General features: G+C 49.9%; 1 protein-coding gene across 1 annotated transcript; it reads right to left on the bottom strand.

Moving 5' to 3' along the window:
* Positions 1–1,943: 1,943 nt before the first annotated feature.
* Positions 1,944–25,856, bottom strand: wnk2 (WNK lysine deficient protein kinase 2). The gene is made up of 30 exons (XM_056606476.1): positions 24,250–25,856; positions 21,323–21,495; positions 20,664–20,884; positions 20,002–20,159; positions 19,606–19,694; positions 19,138–19,357; positions 18,081–18,267; positions 17,181–17,488; positions 16,174–16,918; positions 14,976–15,076; positions 14,039–14,048; positions 13,322–13,557; positions 12,306–12,980; positions 12,033–12,082; positions 11,393–11,555; positions 10,824–10,940; positions 10,439–10,609; positions 10,044–10,086; positions 9,746–9,901; positions 8,764–9,215; positions 8,341–8,706; positions 7,651–7,708; positions 7,236–7,300; positions 6,509–7,119; positions 6,030–6,256; positions 4,742–4,960; positions 4,206–4,304; positions 3,566–3,607; positions 2,921–3,237; positions 1,944–2,240 (listed from the first exon to the last, which is right to left on the bottom strand). The coding sequence occupies exons 1-30, from the start codon at positions 24,925–24,927 to the stop codon at positions 1,944–1,946; spliced, it is 7,254 nt and encodes a 2,417-aa protein (XP_056462451.1). The 5' UTR covers positions 24,928–25,856.
* Positions 25,857–27,239: the final 1,383 nt, after the last annotated feature.

Below are 27,239 nucleotides of genomic sequence, written 5' to 3'. Positions count from 1 at the left end.
CTTCAATGAAGATATTACACCAAAAGAGAGGAATACTTTTTAAACCAATCTAGCTGCATACTATGCAGGGGGCTAAAATGCTGACATACTTTGAATAGTTCAGCAGTAATCTTATTGGGCAAAAAGTGTCGTGCAGTAAACATACAAAGATCAAAACCTGTTCGGCCATCTACTCAAATATCATGAATCACTGACCTGAAGAAAGGTCTGCCTCATTCACACTCAGAAGAATATGCACGTGCTCAGCTTCTGGGATTGTGATTCTATTCTCGGTGTATACTTGATGGTGGAAAATAACGAGTTGCAAGTTATTCGTTATGTTTTGGGCTAGTTTCATATTCGGTTTTTGAACCTCCAAATAAAGGCAGCCGTCTTGTATCTAATTAGCTATTCAAGCCACATTTGGGATTGAAATATCATATTCTTGCTCACCCATCGCACATTCTGGTCTTTCATATTGCTTTTAAGACAAACCATCAATCCATTTTTACCATTCTATAATTGAATAAAATCACAAAGGCAACAATGTAGATAAAGCTATTGGCGTTGTCAAGATGTAGAATGGTGATGGTTCAGGAGAAACTCCCACTTCATCCTTCACCCGTCCTCATTGGACAAACTAAGACCACTTCATCCTTCACCCGTCCTCATTGGACAAACTAAGACCACTTCATCCTTCACCCGTCCTCATTGGACAAACTAAGACCACTTCATCCTTCACCCGTCCTCATTGGACAAACCAAGACCACTTCACCCTTCACCCGTCCTCATTGGACCAACTAAGACCACTCTGCCATGGCATCATTCACAATACCCACCTCCAGTGCACTTTCAGAATTACAGTGGATAATGCAGGCTTGTGGCACTTGGTTAACATTACAGGTATATCCTAGAGGCTACCAATAAGGTGCCTGATATCAGTGAATAATATCAGTTCATAGGATAGTATTCATATTACCAAAATTTGGGACATTTTAGGAAATGCTTTCAGGGCAAATCATGGTGTTGAATTCCACTTAAATTGAATCAAAGATACATTGTTACAGTGTTACATTAAAGATACATTATTTTCAAGAGCCCATTCAAATCAACAATTTTTTTTCTATTCTATTTTAAATTATCCAATTTTGTTCTCGGGAAAAACTGAAACTGCATTTCAAGGCACTCTCTCAGGAATATGTCACCTGACGGTAAAGTTCAAGTTCTTTCAGTTGAGGACATTTCAGATGGTTGTTGTTGTGCTGTGAGCGATAAAAGAATAAGAGCAGGAAGCTATCGCATCGGGCAGCGGAACGCAGCCAGTCATATACGTTGAAGAAAGGACCGGAAGGACGAGGCTTCACAGTGATGGTTTGGCGGTGACGGACCGTTTCACTAATGTTGCAATCGGAGAATGCCTTGGTGCCGTTGCAATCGTAATCTGCAACACCTATAGCAAGTGATGTATTAAGATATCTGATGCTAACTGTACAAACACACAGGCTATGTACACACCATTTGGAAGTTTATATACATGTCCTCTTAGAGACACATGGCTATCATGGGCACAAAACATAAACCGATTTTTAAATAGAAATCTCAAGTGCCGCACCTCAATTGGAAGTACGAACCAACCATGTAGTCTAGAGAAGCACATAACGGTTCTAAATGAGCATACGATAATTCATAAAACCTAAAACATTCTTAATTATATTACTTTTAGATATCCGACTACTAGCAATGGTTTTTCACATGTGTGCAAAACATGAGGTATGTGTATGCTAAGTAGATCAAGTAGAACTCAAGACGTATGATAGGCTATGTACACTTGGAGGGGGGGGGGGGGCACTACGAACACACATGCTGGTTAAATGCCTACAGCATATACACTGCAGTTCGTCTAGCGCTCGATTTTTTTTCTCCTCTTTTCTTTGTGTCGTGGTGGATGGAGGTCGGCGCTAAGGTTACAGAGTCCTCGTTTTGGGGTCGGGGGCCTCGAAGGGGGGGTGCTGGGTGGCGGGGGAGGGCACCCCGGGGAAGGCGAACACCCCCGCGGGGAGGGGTGCCAGGGGGCTCGGCCACTGCGTCACACAGAGGGGCGAGGACAGGTCGAGGGGGTAGCCGGGCCGGCAGCCCGCGGCGGCGGCGGCGGCACCGGGCTGGCTGAGCGTGGCCGAGGAACGCCGGTCACCCATTGGCCAGGACTGGAGGAGCTGCTGCTGCCGGCCCCGAGCGGGATCTAAGGCCGTCCGCGGTGGAACCTGAGGAGACCGCACAGCGCCGCGGGGACAACCACAGAGCGCACGTTTACATCGAGGGCGTCTAGCAGACGCTTTTATCCAAAGCCACTTACAATAAGTACATTTTCTGATAAGTATGTGAAACAATAAACCGCTGTCACTTAGGGCTGCTCGATTATGGAAAAATATCATAACCACAATTTTGGTCAATATTGAAATCACGGTGATTCACACGATTATTTTTGAGTTTGAAAACATGATGTATTAATACAGCATGTCTCTTTCAAAAACACTTTGTAACTGAGAACTTTGAAATTTCGCCTTAAAAAAATACACAAAATGGTCCAAAAGTAAACAAAAATAATGTACAGATATGTATCCAGCTTTTCTGTACTCTCTATAAAACATAAAAAAAAAATATATATTGATCGTTTGACGCTGAAATCGAAATCGAGATCGATATTCGATTAATCGCCCAGCCCTACTGTCAGTACAACAAAGATGTTAATAGAACCAAGTGCAAAGCACTCACAATCGCGAGGTCAATTCTACTGACCGTCTGTTGTTTATAATGCATGTTGCTTTATGTGTTCCATGAAGATGAAGATAAGTCTCCACTTTGTGTGCAATAAAATGTCTGTCCGTCTCTCCATCAAACATCATTCATGCGTGCAGACACAGACGGCCTGTTGGAAACATGCCTGTCTATCCAGAGTCTGGGTGTGGACCATGTGTGCAGAGCAGACGTGCTCCTGGGTGAGTCTGAGGGAGTTGCTGCGGGGTCTCTGAGTGACCACCAGCACCTCCTGGGCCCAGTTGTCCATCAGCAGCTGGAGCTCATCGGTCAGGCAGCCCTCGCTGATGCCCATCCAGTTCCCGCAGTAGCTGGCCTTCTTGTTGTTGCTGTTGTTCACCTGGGACTGGGCCGGGCCCCCCACCGGCTGGTGGGGTGGGGGTGTGGAAGTGGCCGCCGGCTGGCCAGGCGGATGACATGAAGCCCCTGGCCCTGCTCCAGACCCTGGATACACAGTCGCACCCACGCACACACAGGCACACACACACACACACACACACACACACACACACACACACACACACACACACACACACACACACACACACACACACACAGACACAGACACGCACGCACGCATACGCACACACACAAGCATGCACACATTCAAACACACCAGGCGCAAGCACACACACAGACACAAAAACACACAAGTACAGGCAGGGGAAGACGTACACGCATAAACACATAGGTGCAAACATATTGATTAGTTTCCTCACAATCACATGAGTGGGAATACATTTTTTTTTAAGGAAAAGTAAGAATTACATACTGCCCCGTTCCTTGCCGAGACACAGCCGTTTGAGTGTTGTCCCTGTTGGAGGAAAAACAGAAAGAACTTTAGACAACACAAGCTAACGTACAGCTGGTATTACAGGTAGTAGTTACATAAAAGGAGGGTGCAACGGCCAACCGAATTATTACAGTAAATCAATTGGTTAGACATGATCACTATGTTATCTATGGGAAGGTTAATTAATAGTCTTTATTTAGAATGAATAGGTAATTAAATGTTCATGCAGGAAGGAAGAAGAAGGAGAGAGGAGGATAAAGGGTTCCTGTGAAGCAAATCACTTGGGGCATGCTTCTTGACATGTCAAGAAGCATGCCGTATACTTCATTATTAATGGTAATATTTATCTTAATTCTAAATGTGTTCCTGTACAGCTGAAACTTGACTCATCTCAACCTCAAATGGGGTTTAAATAAACGCCCGGAGTGTGCAACGTCTCATAACGGCCGTATTATTTTTTAATATTTTGGTAGGTGTGAAATGAAGGACGAATCAGCTGTACGAGAAAACGACACATCCGATGCAACAAAATATATCCAGCTTGTTTGAAAGAAGAGAGATAGGGATTAGGAAGGGAAAGCCACGAGGAAAGCTAGGGGAAAACCAAAGAGATACAAACAGATGGACAGAGACACAGGCCCACTGAGAAATCTAGCTCTTGGCTTGCTACTCGATTTATGGGTCACTCTCTCAGATGGTGGAGGGTTATTAGACCAGCCTGGGGGTGAAGAGAAGAGGGGAGAGGGCACCAGTGTCAGAGGATCATACCACAGACCAAAAAAAAAATCATACAACGTAACATCCAATCAAAAGCCATTTCAGTGAATAAAGACAGCATCAACTCAACGCACAGTTCCTTCGACTCACTGATGCAGGTCTTCCTCTGCTGATCAGTATCGGTAACTGTGGTAATGTAGTAGCATTAGCTTAAATACAAGTCAAATCTGCTAGGATACTGTCACACTTTGCGTTGATGGTCTCGTTTGCCTTTAGGTTCTACAGAATACAGCGTGACATGTAGCATTCAAATATAATTGACGGCTTGAACCCGTAAAACGACACACTTGGTCACTTCATCATTGGCTGCCAGCTTAACTAAACACAAAGAAGAACATGATTAATCTCCTTGCTACGTACACAGTGTCGTGCGATCACCTTGTCCGGGGGGAGGTTGCGTAGAGGTCATCTCACCATGGAGACCGGTGTAAATATTATCCGAGGACAGGGAGCCCTTGAGCGAGCACGGCTGTTGGGTTTGAACGGGCTCTGAAGGGGGGCTGGGCAGGTGGCCGGTGCCAGACTGAGTACGGCTGCGTGTGGGGAGAGAGAGTTTGGCTGGAGACCCGTTCAAACTCACCGCCGGTTCACCTCCACCTGCAACGTACCAACACACCCAGATAAACACACACACGTTTTCAGAGATGTCATTCAGGACATTGTTTTGTACGCATTTATGCAATGTAACACGCACGGTTGAACAGTGCACAAACACACACACACACACACACACACACACACACACACACACACACACACACACACACACACACACACACACACACACACACACACACACACACACACACACACACGTTGCAATCAGGGCCCATGAAGTCAGCAACTTTATTGGCAGCGTTATAAAAATAGATATTCACAAAAAATAAATAGCAATATATTGGCAACACGTCCACAGGATTTTCCTTATAAAAGGAGGGGATTCGAAGGAAGCAATGAAGTAGAAGGGAGTACGCCTTCATAGGGAGTGATCTTTCTTTCGAAAAAAAAAATTCTTGCCTCCAGGATAAGATAACCACATGTTTCCCCACTTTTTTCTTTTCCATGTAAGACTTGGAAGGTAATCTCTTCTTGATTGTATACTATTATTTAAATCAAGTCTCCAAAGGGGTTGGACTTAAGACATTCTGGTGTTTCGTTTTCCTAACCACACTAACTCACACTAGACCCAACCAACAAGCTAAAAGGTAAAATAACAAATCTTCAACAAACATCATCTTTATCACAGGGATGAAAAGTAAAGACTTGATTGTGCATGAAATAATAAAACTATGGGAGTATTCTCTGGAGTCCCAAACAGGCAAGAGCTTCTAGCCGACAGCTAGAGAAGAATTAAACCTAGTATAAGAGATATACTAGGTTATAAGAGCTAAGACATATCAGATGAAAACAGGGAGATTGGTAAGCAGTGACTGAAATCCAACATAGGGGGCAGGCAAGAGTCATAGGGTTTTTATGCACACACACACACACACACACACACACACACACACACACACACACACACACACACACACACACACACACACACACACACACACATAAACACACACAGAAAACACACACACACACACACACACACACACACACACACACACACACACACACACACTGAAATTGATACAGTATATTCTTAGCAGATACTTACTGGCTTTATTACTGTCGCTCATTTTAGTCGTAACGTTTTTAAACTGCTGCACCAGGGGGCTGAGGAGTTTTCCAGCTTTGAGTTTGTGCTTACTGGACCTCCTCCTGCGGCCAGTGGGGGGCGCTGTGTGTGAATGGCCGGGCGGAGGGTTCTTGCCAAGGCGGTGATACAGCAGTTCTACTTCTCCCCTCTGATTGGCCTGCAGCTCAGAGATCTCCTTCAGATGTCTGTGAGGGTGGAGCCACAAATAGAAAATCATGCTGTATGCTAAAAAATATATAATAAAGACAAGGAATACTACAAGTAATACTACCAAACGGACGAATGTCAGCAAAGCGAGGTCGGGTGGTTTATTTATAAAGCACCCCTGAACAAAAGCAGAAGCCTTACATAACCAGAGTGCTGGGTGCTTTACATACTGTACGCACGGGTGGCGTTCTGCAAGAGAATCACGCTGAGGTCGACCGCGAGGCACTCACTTCTCCCGCAGCCTCTGCAGTTCTCTCTTCATGTCCGACTCCTCCATCTCCGAGTCGTTGTCGCTGCTGCCGTAGGCGGAGCCCGTGTGGCCCGTGCGGCGGCTCGGCGAATCAGAGCTCTGCACGCTGCTGCTGCGGCCCGGGCGCCGCAGGAAGGCCACCGCCCTCTTCATGAGGTCGCTCCCCCGGCGCTCGGAGCGCGCGTGGCGGGACGGCGTGGAGTAGGCCAGCTTCACCGGGCTGCTCTCGGCGCCCGAGTCCGAGGACAGGAAGCGGGCGTGCGCCGTGGCGTCCTGGTGCCCGGCGGCGGCGCCGGTGGCGGCGGGGGAGGTGAGGGAGTGCGGTATGGCGGGCCGCTTGGCCAGGGGAGGGGGCGTGTCCAGGTAGAAGTCGGGCGGGGCCGAGTAGCGGCTGCTGCAGGTCCTCTGCGTCAGGTCGTCCTCCGTGCTCACCACGGAGAAGCGGCCGATCCGGGTGGCGGCGGCGGTGCCAGCCGCGCCGCCGGCGTCCGCGAGCTCCGCGCCGCTGGGGTGCGGCGGGGAGGTGGCCGTGCTCCAGCTCCTCAGCTTGACGTCCTGTCTGGGGACCACCTCGGGAGCCACGGGGATCATCTGCTGCTGGAGGGACAGACGGACGGGACGGAGAGGAGAAGGTCAGAAGGGAGGGCGGCGCCCGACAGCAAAGCTCTGTGTCGGACGCCGTTGTTGTGGTTCCCGTCCCGCCGTACCTTGAAGCGGCCTCTGGTTCCGCAGCAGGAGGCGGAGTGAGGGACGTGTCTCCGGGAGAGGGGAGCTGCAGGGAGGAGGGGCGGTTTCAACAACACTAAAGGCTCAGTTATGGTTCCAAGTCGACGCAACGCAATGACCGTGCAGATGCTTCCACGCAGTCGTGAACCTGGTTTTGGTTCTGGGTCCGTTTTTTTTTTCCTAGCAGACCAATCACAGCCCATGCTCACAATTCTCCGGAGGCGCTAGTCAGGCCCTTGCGTTGGCCGCAAGGAAGGTCGACGTGGAACCATATAACTAAGCCTTCATCAAGGCAGGGTTGCGGGTTTACTTTGAACGGTTAAAAAAACATTAATTACAGGGATATGATTGGTCTGTTAAATGTGTGTGAGGTGGACGAGCTGACGCCGTACGTACCGCAGACTGCCGAGTCACTCAGGGTGCTCAGGCTGTCCATCCTCTCCGGGATCTGGGGCTGGGGGGGGGTCAGACGGAGGAACGATTAAGCCAGGGTAATAAAAACCTGTTACCGCTGACAACGGGGAGGACATGGTGCCCGGACATCAAACCATGACTAAGCACTGATGTGGAAAATAGTGAGATGAAATATCAGACAGCATCTGGTTTAGGGTTTAATCTTAAGCTTGAATCTCGGCGATTCTAATTTTTTGCTAGGAAAACATTTCGATTTGCCTTTGATAGTCTCATCGTGTGTGTGTGTGTGTGTGTGTGTGTGTGTGTGTGTGTGTGTGTGTGTGTGTGTGTGTGTGTGTGTGTGTGTGTGTGTGTGTGTGTGTGTGTGTGTGTGTGTGTGTGTGTGTCACAGTGGGACCTCCCATTGGGGAGATGGGTTGCCAGATGTGGCACCCCATGCCAGTAACACGATACTAATGTTAAACTGTCTGTCGTTTTACAAAGAGGCTGTGCCTTCCCTGAAGTAAGCTTTGAAAAACTCTGATAGGACAATTGATCATTTTTAAACCATGCAGAAGTCTTAACAAATGAAGTATAAAAAACAAATACGATTGGACCATCAGTCAACGATCAGTCCGACCAATGAGACTATGGATGAACGGCATCCCAACCACGGCCCCGACTACCCTTTACCAGCTGTTCCCCGGCGCGGTACCGCCCTTCTCCCATGGGCCCCGGGGTCCCAGCGGCGCTGTCCGGCCCGGGGGGCGACTGGACGTACTCCGTCCCCGAGCCGGGGGTCTCGGCGGCGGTCCCCGACGGGTACATGGGCGCGTACTCCTGGTACAGCAGGTTCCTCAGCTTCTCGTCCAGCGTCTTGATGGTGCTGTCCACGAAGCCGCCGCCCCCGCCGCGGCTCAACCGCCCCTCCCCGTCCGACTCGCCAGGCCCCGCCGGCAGCTGGTTCGGCCCCGGGCTCTGGGGGAGGGAGGAGCCTTTGGCCCCCGCCACGCTGGAGAAGGGCTGGTGGAGCACCACGGGCTGCTGCTGCTGCTGCTGCTGCTGCTGCTGCTGCTGAGCAGGAGGAGGTGGAGGGGGTGCAGCAGAGCGCTCCACCTTGGTGGAGGAGCAGGAGGCGTAGGAGGGGGGGGGCATGGCGGCCTCCTGCGGGGCCGGCGGGGGCTCCGACGCCCTCACGTCCAGGGACAGGGGCATGACCAGCGGGCAGCAGGGCACCTCGTCCACCATGGAGGCCGTGCACGCCATCTCCGTCATCTGCTGGGCGGCGTGCTGCCCCGGGGACCCGGGGGCCGGCGGCGGGGGGGGGGCCTGGGTCTCGTCCAGGGGGGCCAGGGAGGCAAGACCCCCGGGGGGCTGGGGGAGCTGCATGTGAGGCTCCTCCGACTGGAGCGGGGGCGGCGCCGCGATGGGAGGAGACAGGGCGGCCAGCAGGAGGGGGTCCGTGTTGGACATGATGGGGGGGCTGCAGAAGGCGTAGCCGTCGTAGATGAAGCCCCCGCTGCCCCCGGACATGGTGGAGGAGGAGCCGTGGCGATGGCCGCCCTCGTCTGGGTGGACGAAACGAGTCCAGCGTCAAAAGATCGGAAATATAACGGAAACACAGGAATAAGAAACATCACCACTACAGACGAGCGTGCGGCCATATGAACCGTAGCTGTCACTGCGCTCGTTAAGTTAATTGGTTCATGACGTTGTTGAGAAGACACACGAAAAGAGAAGTGGCCTTTTTTTACTTTGTTTACTCCCCTGGAGTTTACGCGGCCAGTGAGGTATGAATTGTTATTTTTGTGTTTAATAATCAAAGTGAAAGCATAACTGACAGTTAATTGAGTTAATTGCACATTTTGTATATTTTGTTCTCATACTATTCTCTTCGAGAATGTTCTTGCTTCTTTAACACATGTGATTCCTATGCTTTTATTTAGTTCTCACGGCATGTGTTGTGGCATCTTACAAGACGTGATACAGCTAAAAAATGCCCAAAAAAGAAGAACGCCTTGCGTCTGTGATGGGTTAACCGGAGGGAGCTACATGAGTACAGAGCTGCTGTCCCAATCGGGGGGGGGGTCACGGTCACCTCTGGTGGTGGGGGGCCCCGGGGGGCCCCCATCGGCCGGCTGGGTGGCGGCTGAGCTCCCGGGGGTGGTGGTGGCCTCGGAGGGGGTCTCCTGGCTGGATGTCGGGGTCTCCTCCACGGGGCAGATTATAAACCATCGTTTTCCTGTATGGAGAACTGGGCAGTCAGAGAAAACCAGGGGCGTGCGTTCATCAGGACAGGTCTGGGTGGAGGATCGCCCTCAGGAAGGCAGCCGGCCAACATGCAGTGAGTGCAACAGGTCCGATGACACGGAGGAAAAGTACAATCGGAGAATTACCATTCTGCTGATAGACCGGCTGTGACACCCCGGGAGGCTGATTCTGCAATAGGAAGACGTGATTGCTGTGTAAGAGTCACAGTTCAGTCAAACAGCACAATTTAATGTCTCTCTTTCTCTGTCTGAGTCACTCTTTCTATGTCTGTGTCTCTCTCTTTGTCTTTGTCTCTCTCTTTCGGTGTCTCCGTCTGTGTCTCTGTCTGTCTGTCTCTCCCTCTCCCTCTCCCTCTCCCTCTCTCTCTCTCTCTCTCTCTCTCTCTCTCTCCCTCTCTCTCTCTCCCTCTCTCTCTCTCTCTCTCTCTCTCTCTCTCTCTCTCTCCCTCTCTCCCTCTCTCTCTCTCTCTCTCTCTCTCTCTCTCTCTCTCTCTCTCTCTCTCTCTCTCTCTCTCTCTCACCTCATTCATTAGCCCTTCAATTTGGCCTAGTTGGGGACTTCCAACCAATGTGGAGACGGTTTCTCCTTCCACACCGTCCTCATTCAGCATGTCCTCAGCCTTGTCCACGATGTCCTTCAGCTGGTCAATGAAGATCTCCTTCTCTACGTGTAAGATGAAGCCATTTTCTACCTGAGAAGAAAAGCGTACACAAATAGACTTACTTTAAAAAAAAATGTAAAAAGTAAGAATGCCGCTACAAGAAAAATACGATCTTCTGATTCGAAATTATTTTTATGTAATGTAATCATTACAGCTCTAGTATTAAAATGCATGCTTCATCCTGCATACATAAGGCTAGATCTGGGCTCAAACCACCGCAGGTCAAAGGTCGTATTTACTTAACCATATATGTGGCGATTTCCTCTGGAGCGTCGCCGTCCAGATCGAACTTGAACGTCACCATTTTGTGGTTGTGCGTTTCCAGCTGGCACTCCACCATTTTGTCCCCCATGTTCACCACCTAGAGGCAGGGAGGGGAGGAGACCCACGGTCACATGGCAACAGGAAACATCAGGGGTGTAGTGGGCGGGGGATGCAGGGGAACGCCGACGCCTACTTTTTTCAGCATGTTCCAAAATATATAAATTAAAAATATATATATATATATACAATGTGTTTGTCGTGACTGCAGGCCAAGCCTGTCTGTAAACTGGTGCTAGTGTGGCGATGTTAGAAGCTTTAGTTATTCTGGATTTGCTCCATAAGTGTGTTGAGTGTTTTATTTGTTCAGATCTGTCGGTAGGCCTATTACAATTACTAGCCACAGTTTCCGTATCTGAGTTTGCGCGTGCACGCGGGATTCCTTTTTGATGACCTCGTACACAGTCCCCCTCCACTAAAAAAATCCCCCCTACCCCACCGGGATACACATCGGGCCTGGGTCATGCGTCGCCAGGCCGCCGGCGGACTCACGTTCAGCATGCTGAGCTTGGGTTTGCTGATCTTCTCCTGACGGGAGCGTGTGCGGGAAGACTTGCGGTGGTGCTTCCGGTGTTTTCCGTCCGTCCGCACGCCGGCGGCCAGACCCTCACAGCCGTCGCTGGTCTCCTTGCCCGACGCCACGTCGGAGTGGGTGCTAGAAGCACACACACGTTAACGCAACAGCGTTTATATCTGCTGCGGCGTGGCTGTTAAAGGGGACACATTATACCACCAGGTGTGAGAGTGATTAGCCGTTACAAGCCGTTTTGAAAATCGGCCTCTTCTGACATCACAAGTGGGCGTGTCCGCCTAGATGTATGACGGAGAGATGAGCAACGTTTGCTACGGCCCACTAGGTAGGCTGGTAGGCTGATGCATCCACCACACATCTAGGTGGACATGCCAACTTGTGATGTCAGAAGAGGCAGATTTTCAAAACGGCTTGTAAAGGCTAATCACACTCACACCTGGTGGTATAATATGTCTCCTTTAACACACAACCTTTATATCTGTTGGGCTTGGCTGATGAGCGAGATTTAAAGAGCCGTTTGAGTGTGTGTGTGTTTGCGTGTGTGTGTGTGTGTGTGTGTGTGTGTGTGTGTGTGTGTGTGTGAACGATTGGGCCACACACCTTTCATAAGCATAATTGGGTAAAAGTATTGGCTTCTCTGGAAGCACTTCCTAAGGATAGAAAAGGGTGAGGTACAATAAACAATAATACGCAGCATCTCACTTTAGGGTGCAATAAACCGGAATACGATGTATAGGGGAACCTAATCACATTTGCAACATGGTGCTTTTTATACAGTTAACCGCAATGATAACAGAACAGACGAATTGTATAAATGTGAACATACAGTCGATTAATGCGGGGAGAGACCCAGATTAAGAGCTGTATCTTTACCTCCGCAGCCGGCTCTGTTTGTTGCGCTGCAGACGCTGATGCAGAGTCTACATTTTGCTGAGTTGCAACCAGGGCCGCATCAGGAGCCTGGGGAGTCGTCTGCATGCCAGCCGACTGAAGAGCTGGACGAGGTCCTGGTGCCGGGACAGCTTGCTCAACAGCGAGCTGAACAGACACTGGCTGTTCCCCTGGACCCGCGGCGACGGAGATCAGACCCGGGGCCAGGGAGGAAGGCTGGCCTGCAGCACAATATGCGCTAGGGCTTTGGGTTGTAGTTAACGTAGGCAACATGGGGCGGCCGCCTTTGGTCTGCGTGTGGGTCAGAGGTAAGGCCGAGGCGGCGGACGGCACCGATGCAAGGCCTTGAACCGGGACAGAGGCGGGCGGTGGGGCCTGGTGGTGGGGCAGGGCCGTACCTTGGCCCGGCCCTGGAGCCTGCGCTAAGGCAGGGGCTTGAGATGCCCCCTGAACGGAGGTGGGCTGGCTCGGGGCCTGGGCAGGGAGGTTCAAGGAGGACACTGCAGATAGGTCCAGACCGGCTGCAGCAGCAGCAGCAGCAGCTTCCGCCTGCAAACCGCCTCCCCAGGCGGAGGTCTCCAGGGCCAGTGCCGGGGGCTGGTTCTGAGCCAGGCCGTGGACATGTCCCCGGCCCTCCTGGGTAGGCCCCGCTTGCACCTGGAAAAACAGCCATTGTTTAGATATCTTTATGCGCGAAGCCAGGCGGTGATAAGCTCTAGTGCTGCGTTCAAGGGGATTTCAACCAAATCACAATTTGAAGGATGGGAGTTGGATTGAAATCAGGCGAAGCCAGCAAATGGGGACAATAACGGTGGAAAAGCATCTCCATCCAAAAGTTAAAAGTATTTGCACGTAAAAAACGTGTCTCATTTAGAGAAAGTAGACAAATAATGAGAGGAAAAACCATCGCCAGGACCCGGATAAGCGTATGCCCGAATCTATCAGATTCTACAGGTCTTAACCCCTTTGCGATGGTGGTACCTGAGTGACATATTCACCTTGACAGGCGGCTCTGCCCATTCCTGCTCAGGGTTGGGGGCGGGGTAAAGGGTGGGTTGCACCTGGGAGAGAGGCAGGGTATGGGTGAGATGGAAGGGGCAGAAGTTGGGCTGGGAGATGGAGGGGTACCCGTGATCCCCCCCGGGGGGGCCCGAGGGGGGCGTCGGCGCGGGGAGACGCGGAGGCGGGGGCACCCACCCGGACACAGACACGGGGGTCAGCGGCGTGCCGAGCGCTGGCGTGTCCGGCAGGGCGGCGTTGAGGATGAGGGGCAGGGAGGGGGGCGGGGCCCTGGGTGGGTAGTGGGGGGTGCCGGGGGGCAGGAGGGGGGTGACGGGGCGCATGTAGGCAGATGAAAGAGGAGTGGGGGGGCCGGAAGGGGGCTCGTAGCCCAGCGGGGGAGTGTTAGGGTATGGTGAGGGAAACTGAGAAAGAAAAGGGGAAAACGATATATAATATAAAGGACATAAAGTAAGAAAGCAACATTTTTAAGAAGACATTCAGACCCTTTGGTCGGTCTCTAGCTAATCCTAAGGCCTTCTTGTGGCCCATTGATTATCCCTAGTCACAGTATTGATCTAAATAGCAGGCTCGAGTGACACAATAACACACCTGTGGGTTCAGAAGAAGAGGAGGAAGAGTGGGATCAGCGTTGGAGAAGGGTAGGGAGAAACCGGTCGTCATGTCAGGCGGACTGAGGTGAGGTAGTGCCTGACCGGCGGACGACTGGAAACACGGGAGATATAAAACACGGACAGCAGAGGGACAAATAATTAAAGACACTCAACAGGCGAGATATGTAATCATTATGTAATACTTAATATGCTCATGTTTTATGTATTCGATGCATTACGGAACCACTTTGGTATCAGGTCATGACTCTGGTAATGCTTTAACCCGTCCCAGAAACAAGGGTTTCAGCTGTTTCCTTAACCACCAGAACTAACATAGGAATGTTTTCCCACAAAATATCTAAATGGTCCACTCTGGATGACGCTCTCTACAATTCATGAGCAGGTCAACGGAGGACCGTGTGTGTGTGTGTGGCTCTGTGGGGCCAGCCACGGGCCCAGTCTGTGGCCCCGGCCCCCTGCCTGCGGCCCCCGGGTGCTGGTTCTACCTGGGGAGGGATACCAGTTGTTTGGACATGATACTAAGTAAAGTGCAAACAAATGAGGGGGGGAGGAAACACAAAAGACAACGTTAACGACATCACAACCAATTCATCTCTGCTGTAGTGAACCACAACGCACACAAACACACAACGTATCCATCACTGCCACATACGCAACGCACACAAAGACACAGCATATCTTCCACTACCGGCACATACACAAAACATACAATGTATCCACCACCACATACACAACGCAGACAAACACACAACGTCTCCACTAGCACCACATACACAACAATCAATTATTGCTCTGCCGCGACCAGCGCATACACTTTAACATAGAAATCCCAAAAATACACACAATCACACACACACCTGCACGGACAAATACTGATTCATTCAAAAACCAACTAATGAACTAAGCTAAAATGCTGGTATTTATGAAACCATATGAGGAGGAGCCACGATGAAACTTAGCAATATTTGAATCTTTCTATCCATCTATCTGCCACGTGCCAAAGTAAACAGACTCCTACCTGCTCGTGGCTGGGCTGGGCGGCGAGTGGTGGTTGAGCCGTGGCGTCCGCAGGCAGGTAGCTTTGTGCTGTGGGTCTACTCTGGTATACTGACGGCGCCGCTGGAGCACAAACGGCCGTCTGTCAGGGACACAGAGGAGCCAGGCTCAGGGCTCCATTCATGTACAAGAAGAAATGAGGACCACTGGAGGAATACTCCGTTTAAATACACTTCTCAAAGCGACGTCTACTCGTGCAAATCAGTTTGACACAAAACAGGACACGAGGCCCATCTCCAGCTCTTCAGTGGTGTCAGGCCGAGGCTCGGAGCCGTCTCCCCTCTGTAGTTCTGGGGCAGCGGGGCACTGGCACCTTACCAATTACCATCAGAGAGAGCAGTACTTATTAAATCATGCGGGAAGAAAAAGCGAAGGGAAAGCCCCGACCCGTAGCCGCGATAAGGCAGAAAGAAGGAAAGTTCTGCTGAAGAGTTACACCATTTATCTTTTGAATCTAACACTATTTGATTGTTTGCTAGCCCCGTGAATGACTTATGTATTGATGTTTACAATTGAAACGTCTGTGTGACGCGTGGTATTAACAACTCCTGCTCAGGGACTACAGACGGGGTATTTGCTCCTAGCTATTTCTATTACAATAAATACGTGTTCACCATCCTAGTGAAATAAACAAATGCAAGATTTATATATAAAGAAAAGGAGTAATACTGTAACACTACATTCAGCAGCACATTCAGAAAGCCAAAGCAGAAGGACCCAATGCCAAAGGGCTCAGCACTTCAAGACGGACAGACCTGTCAACGTGGAAAGTGATTCCGTATTCGCAATTAGAGGCGCCATGCCACGCACGGATGATTGACACCATTAGTTTGTTAGTCTGCGTCTGCCGCTAATTGCCCTTTTCGATTTCCCAGCACTTCACAATGTTATACACTTGTTGATACCATGACACCCACACACACCGTCGAAACAAACCACCTTCCTCTGCGGGGTAAACAGTGGGGAAGTGCATGCTCGGTTAGCCACGGAGGACAGCAGGTGTTAAGCAGGTGTTGAGCAAAGCAGGTCAAGAATCATGATGGAAGTATACGGAGCTTCCCCTGGCCCCAGTCTGCCGCATTAGGCTGTGGACTGGAGGCACACGGCGACACACACCCGCGTCGCTACGCTTACCGTGGGACCCGCTCTGCCCTGGCTACCGCGTTTGGACAGCTGGCCCGTCTCCCACGCCTGCCCCTGGTCGTACCTCTCGGCTCGCCGGGACGGGCTGGCGTCCGCCTCACGGCTGCGAGCGGGGAGATGCGCGGCTCCCGTTTCCAGGGGACTCATTGAACAGGTTCGGCCGCGTCTCACGATGTTCTGAAGACACTGATGAAGGAGACCCAGGCCTCCGTCGCCGTTAACGCCCGCGTGGCCGAGCTCTATCCAAGAGCCGGACGCGCCGCGCGAGGGCGAATGGTCCGGGGATCCTGCCAGGCTACCGGGCAGACGTCCAGAGGTCGTTGTTGTTGACGTGAGCGTGGGCGACGCGGACGAGTCGCTGGCGGGGTTTTGGCAGAGACACCCGGGGCGCTGGTGCACGAGATGGCCCTCGTCCTCTGACTCGTCCTTCTGGAGGAGGGACACGCGGGCCTCGCAGCGGTCGGGGGACTCTGACCTGCGCTGGGAGCTGAGACGCCACCCAGAGGGGCACCTCGAGGGCATCAGGCACGGGGCAGCATCGCCCTCGGGGAGGGTTGCAGAGTCATAACGGCAGCCGGGGCGGTGGTGGTGGTGGCAGCGGGGGTGGGGAGGGTGCGTATGAGACGGAGGCGACGTGGAACCGGGAGATTCACAGATAGCTTCTGAGCTGAGGCTACTAGCGTGTAGCGTGTCCGTCTGGGCTTCTACACTCGCCGCGTGACCCCGACCCCTCCTCGGACAGGGGTCGCGGTGCGGAGGATGCTGCACAGGGAGAGACATCGTCCGACATCGGAAGACCAACGAGGCACATCCACGCGTTAGGCACGGAGTGCTTTCATTGTGGAGCGGATCCCCCTGGCATTTATAGGACTCACTGGAATGGAGCAGCTAATGCGCAGTTCGGCAAAAGAAAACGAACATGCTGTTATCTTACGAAGTCGACGGCAGAAAACCAAAATAAAGGGTTGTTACCCACAGGGCTGACACTTTGAGCACACAGGAGACTGAGAGTGCAGGTACTCACTGTCGGGGACTGGTAGGGCCCCGGGGCTCCGAGGAGTGCAGACGGTTGGTAGGCTACTTGGAGTGGTTGGGTGTTCTGCCCGAAGGCCTGCTGCTGCTGCTGCTGCTGCTGCTGCGTGGAGGCCTGTGCGTAGCTGTCGTGCGGGGGCTGTGCTGTAGGCGTCGGTAGGACCTCTTGGGGCATGTGATCAGGCAGGGACGGGGGGCTGTACAGCGTCTGGACGGCGGGCTCCGGCAGCGAGGGGTAGGCGGCGCCGGCCCTCTGCTGACAGTCATCAGGTTGCACGGTGGAGCTCACAGCGCTGTCGGCTGGAGCGGTACGCAGAAAAAACAGTCGACGTTAACACGGACACCCACACACCCACACACCCCCACACACACACACACACACACACACACACACACACACACACACACACACACACACACACACACACACACACACCGGGGAGCAGAGGGGAGGATGAGGAAGGAATGGGAATAAGCGTTTTGCTGATTGTTATTCAGATCAACTTCGGGATGATGACTCATAGGTCCAATGCTTTGTTCCCTTCACCGGCAGCTCACTTCTGGCTCAGTTCTCCACACACAGAATAACACGACGACCGTCAGTCGTTTTGTCTCCACTTCCCAGCCCGCAGCACTAAACCAACCATTAAACACGTCCTTAATTATCATGTTTCCATCACAAAAAAGCTTTCCACGGCCTAATCAGCTTTGGGTGATTAGCGACTGAGCCTGGAATGCGGCTCTGTGTGTGTGATTGCGTGGGTCTGTGTGTGTGCGACACAACGGCTTCTCTCACATGTCATGGAAGGCGCGTCCGGCACCACGTAGCAGACGGCGACCGGTGGCTCCTCCTCCTGGTCGCAGTCCGCCGCCCCCGCCGCCGCCCCCCCGCCCCCGGGCCGCACGGGGGCCGCGCCCGGCACCCGTAGGACGTCCGCCGCCTGCCGCTTCTTGGCGGGCGGCTCGCCCTCTCCGGGCGCCACGGTCCGCTCGCGTCTCCATTTGATCAACGCCACGCGGTCCCGGATGGACTTGGCCACGATCTTGGCGTCGCTCTCCAGGAAGAAGCCCGACTCCACCTGCAGGACGGACGCCGGGTTTAAAGGGGACGTATTACAACACCAGGTGTGAGAGTGATTAGCCGTAACAAGCTGCCTCTTCTGACATCACAAGCGGGCGTGACCACCGTCCTCGATGTATGCTGGATAGATCACATCTAGGTGGACACGCCCACTGGTGATGTGCGAAGAGGCCGATTTTAAAAACGGCTTGTAACGGCTATTCCAACACACACCTTTTGGTATAATATGTCAACTTCAATTTACTTTGATGTATCGGAGAAAGTAAATTAAGGACTGTATTGCCGTAATGGCTCCCGACTGATAACAATGCTCTGAATGAAATATGGATTGCCCTGCAGTTTCCCAATCTAGAACATGGATGTGTATCCTATGCTAATCAAAATGTTTAAGGCAACTAATCAATCCAGTCAACTTACTTGAGCTGATCTTGTTTCAATCAATGGAGGACAAGGCTCAATCCCCTTAGAGTGGGCCTGTCCACATAATTGAGTCCCAAGGGTAAAAGGGTGGAATTATGATTATCTTGCCATCAATAATCTCCCTTTCTGGGAAGAAGCGTGTAAATCTATTCTGACGGCCACGCTGTTTCCTCTCCCTAAGACCACGTCATTTGAGTTACCAGGATGCGATTGGTCAAAAAAACAGCGGGGGGATGGTTTTTTTTAACATGAAAAAATAGGCTATCAACAGGCCTAATTCTTATTTTTTGTTTATGGTAGGCCCTATTAGCCTACATTTCGAACAGTTGAACATTCATCTTTAATGCAAACTAATAAGACATTAAACATTTAATTTTCCCAAAATGATAAATAAACAGAGATGATCCCTCCCATCCCCAAATTGCACCCTGCGAGTTAGTGTGTTTACCATCTCCTGAGCGACCCCGTCTGGGACCTCCGTCTCGAGGTCGTAGCTGAACTCGATGACGCCGGTGTCCTTGTACTTCCCCTTTAACTTCTTGGGGTCCTCCACCCACAGCTTGAGGGCGATGGCCGACTTCTTCCCGTCATCCTCCTCCGCCAGCTCCACCCTCACGCCGGTGTCCTCGGCGAAGAAGGCGTGGTTCAGAAGATCCTTGATGGAGTATCTGTGGAAGACGTATGCACACGCAAGAGGTCAAGGTCGACACTTAATGAGGTGCAACCGAGAGAAACGCAAACAGTAAAAAATGACACCAAAATACTGGCGTGACACAGGCTTGAGACTGCAGAGGAAATTAGTTTGTTTTAGGATGGCCACAATTCAAATGAGAGGGGACACTCACACACACATCCCCCCCCCCCCCCTTCCCAAACCGACATTCAAATGACATTCAAAAACGTCCGGATCACTCACCTCTCCTCCCATCGATTACAAATGCATTCGCCGATTATTTCCTTGATCTCCGGGTCGCTGACTTTACAGTAGCTGGCGGGTTTTACTCCCTGAAGTGACACAGAACACGACATAAAACACGTGTTTGTGATCCATCATGTCAGGTCACGAGTTAGCAGGTCAGCATGTAACCTGGCTCATGTTTGAGGTGTCGGATATCTTTTTGAGTACAGACTCCAAACAAAGGCGCACACACCTACAAACACACAAAAGGGAACAAAACAACTACGGAAACCACAACAGCAGACCAATGTCTTAAGTTGAGCTCAGTGTGTTTAAAATCCACAACAATCAGCCAAATGTCAGTCAAAAACAATAATAAGACAGACTGAGTGACGGTAGACCTCGTGCACTCACGCTGGTGACTTTGCGGTAGATCTGAGCAGCGTTCTGGCACTCAGAGTAGGGGTACTCGGAGGTGGCCATCTCCAGCATGCACATCCCAAAGGCGTAGACGTCCACGGCCTCGTCGTAGTGTTCCTCATACATCTCCGGGGCCATGAACTCTGGGGTACCTGGGGAGCAGAGGGTGATCGATGAGGCAGACTGTTGTAAGGAGATGATTCACCTCCTTTTCTGAACGCTTGATTGATGTGTTATTGGATTCCTGTTCTTGTGCAACATTCTTAAGAATTGTGCTTTTCTTGGTCAATAAGTGGGTGATAATCTTAAAATGTTACTGTTCCTGATGGTTGATTTGTACGCAATCTGTCTATAATATTTGAATCAATTTAAACATATGTATTAGTCTCATTTAAAAGGATCCAGCTATTGTTCGATTTTTTTTTTTTTTCTCAAGTATTACTCTGAAACAACAGATACACGCAAAACATCGAAATGTAAAAACCTGCCAGGAACCTGCAGAGCATGCATGTAACTAGCGCAATCGATCTCTTCCATGGCGGAAAAAAAAGACCCTGCTCAGGTTTCAACTCAAAGTCATCAAATATTCAGCACGTGTATAAGCCAGCTGAGCCCCACTACTGATACTACTACTACTACTGCTACGGGGTACTAACCGATGACACTCTTAGCGAAAGAGGCTCTCTTAAGGGTGGCCAGGCCCAGATCCCCGATCTTGACGGATCCCGTGGGGCCCGTGATGAAGATGTTGTCACACTTGAGGTCCCTGTGGATGATGGGGGGGGTCCGGGTGTGCAGGAAGTGGAGACCCTTCAGGATCTGTCTGCACCAGCTCCTTAGCACTTTGGGCTTCATCACCTTGAAGCGCTTCAGATACCTGGGAGAAGATGCATCAAAATAAAGTTTGGTGTGTTAAGACGCTAGGGTGGTTTATCAGAGAGAGGGGGGCTAGAGAGAGGGAGAGAGACAGAGAGAGAGGGAGGAAGACAGAGAAAGATGGGAGGAACAAAGACATAGAGAGAGGAAGAGAGGCAGAGAGAGACAGAGAAAGAGGAAGAGGGAGAGAGAGAGAGAGAGAGAGAGAGAGAGAGAGAGAGAGAGAATAAGAGGGGGAGGGAGAGAGGGAGAAAGACAGAGAAAGAAGGAGAGACAGACAGAGAGAGAGAGGGAGAAACAAAGACAGACAGAGAGGCTGAGAGACAGATGGAGAGCGAGAGATGGAGAGAGAACGAAGCCGTAAAAAGGTATTGTTTGCGAGATCGAAGGGGCCCCTTTACAGGCTCTGATTTTGTTATTTAGTGTCTTTAATTCTTACGTTTTAAGTGTCCCTGAGGTCATGAGCTCCGTCACCAGGACGATGCACTTCTTCCCCTTCACCGGGGACTCCCAGAAGTCGTAAAAGCGAACGATGTTGGGATGCTGCAGTGCTTTCAACATCTCCGCCTCCTCTTTGAACCGCTGCCTCTCCACCTTCGAGAGCTTTCGTTCCTGAGGCATTAAGAAGACAGGAGAAGGGGGATACAGTAATTCACTGAGCAGCTCTATTCACTCCATTTCCCCTCATATCGCTTCTCAGACATTTCTCAAGTCACACGATTTATCGTATAACTCTGTTGATACTTTATTTACCCTATAGGGAACGGGAACGCTGTAAGACAGAAAATGGTTACGGTGAATAAACTCTGTCTCGTTTTAAGGCTAAAGGAGGAACTAATAGCTGCGGTGAGTGAGGCGAAGCCTTAGAAGGTGTAACGTGTGAACTTAGTGGGCCGAGCTCTGTCAGAGATTTGACCATACTGTGTTGATAGTAAACACTGGGGACGTAGGGGACTGAACCGTGTACTCCTCCTATTACATCCGTGTACTGGAAATATTCAACTGCAAAGCCTTTTTTTGTGGTGCTGGAAAGGTGTATAGCTATGGAAAATATTTTTTAAATGAAAGACATAACCCTAACCGGTGTGTATCCTAACCGGAATTTCAAGTTTCACACACTTCTGCTACTACAAAGGAACGCCTTTGTAGAATAACACAGCTATTGTTGGTTGTATTACATTATATATTATTATAGTATGTATATTATTAGTTTGTATAATGTTCAAACTAATAGTATGTACATTATTAGTTTGTATAATATATTTAAAAAAAAAAGGGAAACAATTCAATATTTACAGTAAATTGTGCTTCTGGATTATTAGGTTTGGTTGGAAAGCGTAATCCTAGAAAACAGAATCAACCGGTTAGATAAATGTATCACAGCCTGATCAATATTGGGGCCCAGCCTTAACCGAACTGTCGTATAAATAGAAAACCGCTGACACCAAAGATCCTCCACATTTCTGTTTCTCTTTACTCAGCAGGGCTGATACGGCCATCATCTCGTGACCCTAAAGACGGCCATAAAACCCACTGGCCCTCTTTTTACCAAGCCTATGCAGGGAACCATGAGTGTGCATATATTTCCTTAAGATGTCCGTAATAAGCATGCAAATCCTCTTCTTCTACGGCTCCTGGCATTGATCATTGCAGAAGGACGTAGCATCATATTTCATATCCTCGCTAGGGCTGCAGCTAACGCTACAACTACTCTGCATAGCATGCATCTGCTCCACAGAAAAAAAAAAAGAATAAGACAATGGATGTTGCAAAATCACAACACGTAACCCTGCTGTAGGTGCTCCGGTGATACATGGAGGGCAGAGGGTGTTTGTTCAGAGGGCTGTGAGAGAGCCGCTGGTGAAACAGGGTTTCAAAGACAAATAAAGAGATGACACAGGGTGGACTGCTATCTGATCTGCTTCTCTAAGCAGGGTGTGGCCATAACAGGATCCCACAAGCAACACATAATAACGTGTTTGTGTTTACACATCATAAAAGGAAGGGAAGGGGCAGTTTGGTAGATGAGATTTGTCTGGCGTTAGCGATTAGGATCCAGCGCTCTGGTGTTTGGGACCTCTTTAAACCCTATGGTCGTCTTTAAACCCCCGTCTAACAGAAGCTTGGGCTTAACCGCTGTCCTCGTGTGACCTGCCCTCTCCCACACCTTTCAGTTTGGCTCCCACGATCGGCGTCTGCAGATTGTTGCGTCAGCAGCAGCCCTGCTCTCCCCAGACACCTCTCTGCACCTTCGTAAGGACCCCCCGCGGGATTGGCCTCGTATTTAGTCGTACAATTAGCTCTTCACAGTTTCTAAGTAGTATATGGATCTGTGCTGTAGAGATTTACCATCAGGCCAATTACCCCTGAGTCATGCTGGGGACGAGTCCCACCGCGGTGGAGCGCTACCTGAGGATGAATCGGATAATTGAGCGACCTGGGTGGTCATCTGTCGAGGACTCAACAACATTATGAGGATTCGATCTTATGAGGATCTTTTAAACTGCATCTTGCTCTTTATTTCTTTGACCAATATTGGCCGCTGTGCTTTTTGCTTTGTCTCATACTCTCACACACACACACACACACACACACACACACACACACACACACACACACACACACACACACACACACACACACACACACAAAAAACACACACACACACACACACACACACACACACACACACACACACACACACACACACACACAGACACATAATGCATCCTTGCCACAGGAAATGAAATACAGTACAAGTACTGTAGTAGTTGTAGTAACATGTAGTACAAGTGCCAACCATTTACATTTTATGTTCTTTTGTTTGTTTAGTTAAAGGTAACTGTATGATATACACGATATGAGCTCTTAACAAAATCACTGCCAAACTTATAATAAATAGCAAGTCTTCCTTATTAGCATAAGTTGCCCAAATGTGACAATTCCTGTTTCTTCTTATTCAATTTGGATACATTGGATCTGCGGTTGGAGGGTTGCATGTTGCATGCTCCCAACCTTCAACTTTACCACCCAGACACTTTTAATACATATACAGTAAGTGATGTCTTTCTCTTTGATTGCTGTGACAGCTCATGTTGGTGATAATAGCCTGTATTAGTATCATTGAGTGTGTGTTTGTGTGTGTGTGTGTGTGTGTGTGTGTGTGTGTGTGTGTGTGTGTGTGTGTGTGTGTGTGTGTGTGTGTGTGTGTGTGTGTGTGTGTGTGTGTGTGTGTGTGTGTGTGTGTGTGTGTGTGTGTGTCTGTGATATATATGGAAAGTGAAGTCAAGTGTGTAGACCATGTTGCTTTTGAGTTATGATCTAGGGCCTAGTGAGTCGATGACATGAAGAACAATGACCACCCACCTGCAGCTCACACCACGCCACCTCGACCCACGTGTCAGTGTCAAGGCCCTTGTAGACCGTTTTGAAAGACCCTCTCCCAAGTTCAATGTCGAACTTGAGGAAACGCCCTCCGGGTGAGGTTGACACTGCTTTCATGCCGGCTTCCTCCTCGTTCTCGTCACTCCCTGCAGTGACATCCGACGGCACGTCTCCCTTGTTGTCTCCGTTGGAGACGTTGTCCTCGTCCGTGTTCACGCTGTCCGTGGCGCTCAGGCTGAGCTTCACCAGTGCGTCCACCGCCAAGACCTCTGTCTCAGCCCGGTCCTCTTGGGTGGCCCTGAGGGTCTCAACCACCGTCCTGTTGCTCCGAGTTCGATCCACGATGGTTCGCAGCTGGAAGCTGAGAACCGGGCTGCTGTGGAGACTCTCCGTCTGCTCGGGCTGCGGGTCCTCCGTCTCGGAGAACCACAGGCTCCGGCGAATGAACCGCTGCCGGACCATCCCTCGGTAGTCCGCGGCGGGGTATGCCGTGGGGTCGCTGGACCCCCGCATCGCCTCGTTCTGTAGGTTAACGTTGTAGTCGGCCGCCCCATTCTCGTATATATGCCCGATGGCGTTTGCATTTTCGTCCGATTCCAGATTTGGGACCGAGGAAAATGTGGATCCCAACGGCGCGTCCGAATCGTCCGCCGACTCCATCCGTATAGTGAAACCTCAAACGCTTAGCGGAAACATCAAGCCTCACAGCCTCTTTCCAGTCATAGGAGAGAATAAGCTCACCTTATGCTTGGCTCATAGCGCCTGCATCACCTGCCGGGGGATGACGCAGCTTTCTCACATGTGACAAAGACTCAACCTGGATGTGATATCTTGAGTCTTCGGGAGAACTTCTCAAATGTGAAACGAATGTCAAACTTGGGATGAAGGGCGCATCGCTCCGTGCTCCTCTGTAGCCCCTCTCACCCGCCGATCACCCGTGCCACAGTAGCACGTATAGCCCGTAGTTTAGTCCGGTGCCATTGTGGTTTGAACGGTATAGGCTACCTTCATTAAGTCATGTGTTTCGTTCCTCTTAACGCTTTAGTCCCCGTGTTGATCGTCTAGGAAAATTGTATGAAAGACCCCCGAAGGGTAGGAAGGCGAGGTGGGTGTGCGCGCTTGAGTCCAGGACTCTCAGCGGTCTCTTTGAAGACAGGGTCACGCGACATGAGCCCAGTGCGCAGCTGTCATCATCTGGACGCAAAGGTGCGATTCACAATACTGGTTAATAATAAAATAAATAGTTTGGTAGGCTAGTTCCCAGGAGACAAAACAAATCAGAATTTGTCGTTAATGAAGTGACCTGAAAACACCCTGTATTACCACCAGAACTAATACTTTTGTATTCTGAGCGTCGTCTTGGGAGCGGGGGAAAAAAGGCGCTTATCCGATTATATGCCCACTGCGGCAGCGTGCGTCCGGCGTTGGAATATGATGTGCGTAGCAGCGCGTCGCCCATGCAAAGACCTCGCCAGATATAGTCCGTGTCTTCCAGATCCTTTCACCCTGCAACCATGTATCGACACACTGATACTTGTTCTACCTTCGACGCAAAGCCAAACGCCCCTAGCAACAACACGCACCCAATGCCTGCCCCACGTTCCGCGGCTGCACCCTCAGCCTCCTCGGACTCGGCTTGTTGTGGGCCTCATCACCGTCGCCTCGTCCGCCCCATATCGTGACGCAGCACATTTCCAACGGGAAAGCACCGCGCTCATCCCTGCTGTATTATGGATGAGAGCCCACGTGCTCTTGGGAGAACACGACCATATCTGACATTAAAGGCCCCTGTGTCTTTATTAATGAAGACTATATTGGTGAAATATTGCTTCTGAAATATTATCCAAGTTAGGCCTCTGCCTTTTTTAACTTTCAATAGGTCATTTTTATGTCATATTTTATGATGCGATTTTTAAATGTTTTAACCTTGAACAAGTGAACCACAATGAAATGGGCTGCCTGCACGTAGGCAACTTGTGTTGCATAATTTACCGTAAGGCCGAAGATACTTTAACCATTCAAGTTATGGGCTGAATCATATGGTTGGTGTTACTTTTAAATAATTAGAATTTCCCTTCCAATGCGCTGCCCCCAAAACATGTAAGCAAGCTGTCGCATATTCTGCCTTAATGGGAAGGGGAAAAGAAATGAGCTTATATATACAGAGTATCTATAAAACTGATTTGTATAAGGCAATATTCGATTCAGACCCCACCACTGCCTGAATCAGCTACTTTTCTATCCACGTATCCGCCTGTATGTAATTTGTTCAATGCATTTGATTGAACAAACATAACAAATATTCATAATAGAAATAAATATATGTAACAAAATACATTGGTGTAACAATAGGCCCAGGCTATGCGCTAGAATGTGTGGATAACGATGTGTTCAGCACTAGTTGAGAGATAAATGCAAGCATATCTCTAAATTACGATGCACAATGAGGACTGGTGCACTTTAACATTTCTCTTATTCTATTTTAACACTAGAGGGAGCTCCACTTCTATATGGATCTAATGAATGTGTAGTTATACTATTATACAAAAACATTTTGTTGTGTTTTTTTACTTATTCGGTAATTCGTAGTTATTTAATTATTACTACTTTTTTTTATAAAAGATGAAGTCATGTTGTTATTCAATTTATTTGTCTTTAGATTATCATCAGTTGTTTATAATGAGGCATATTAACACACAGCCATCGTATGTAGTTCACACTGTAGACTAGTCCTCATTATCTAGGCCTGCTATATTGTAGAGGTCTAATTTAACCTTCGATAGCAATAAAAGGCCATGAGCTGAACAAACAGAATGCGCAGCAATTCATTCCAGAATCTGCAAAGGCATGTTCGCATCGAAGACTGTTAAGACAATTATGAAATATTCATAGTTAATGGGGTTTATTTTTATTCTTGATTTATTTGATGGGGTTTCTTATTTCCCCCAAAAAAGAGCTTTGCTAATTTAGGT

The sequence above is a fragment of the Gadus chalcogrammus genome, chromosome 13 (genome assembly GCF_026213295.1).
Source record: "Gadus chalcogrammus isolate NIFS_2021 chromosome 13, NIFS_Gcha_1.0, whole genome shotgun sequence".
Lineage (NCBI taxonomy): Eukaryota > Metazoa > Chordata > Actinopteri > Gadiformes > Gadidae > Gadus > Gadus chalcogrammus.
The sequence above is the reverse complement of the archived record's forward strand: the minus strand, read 5'-3'. Positions and strand labels throughout refer to the sequence as shown.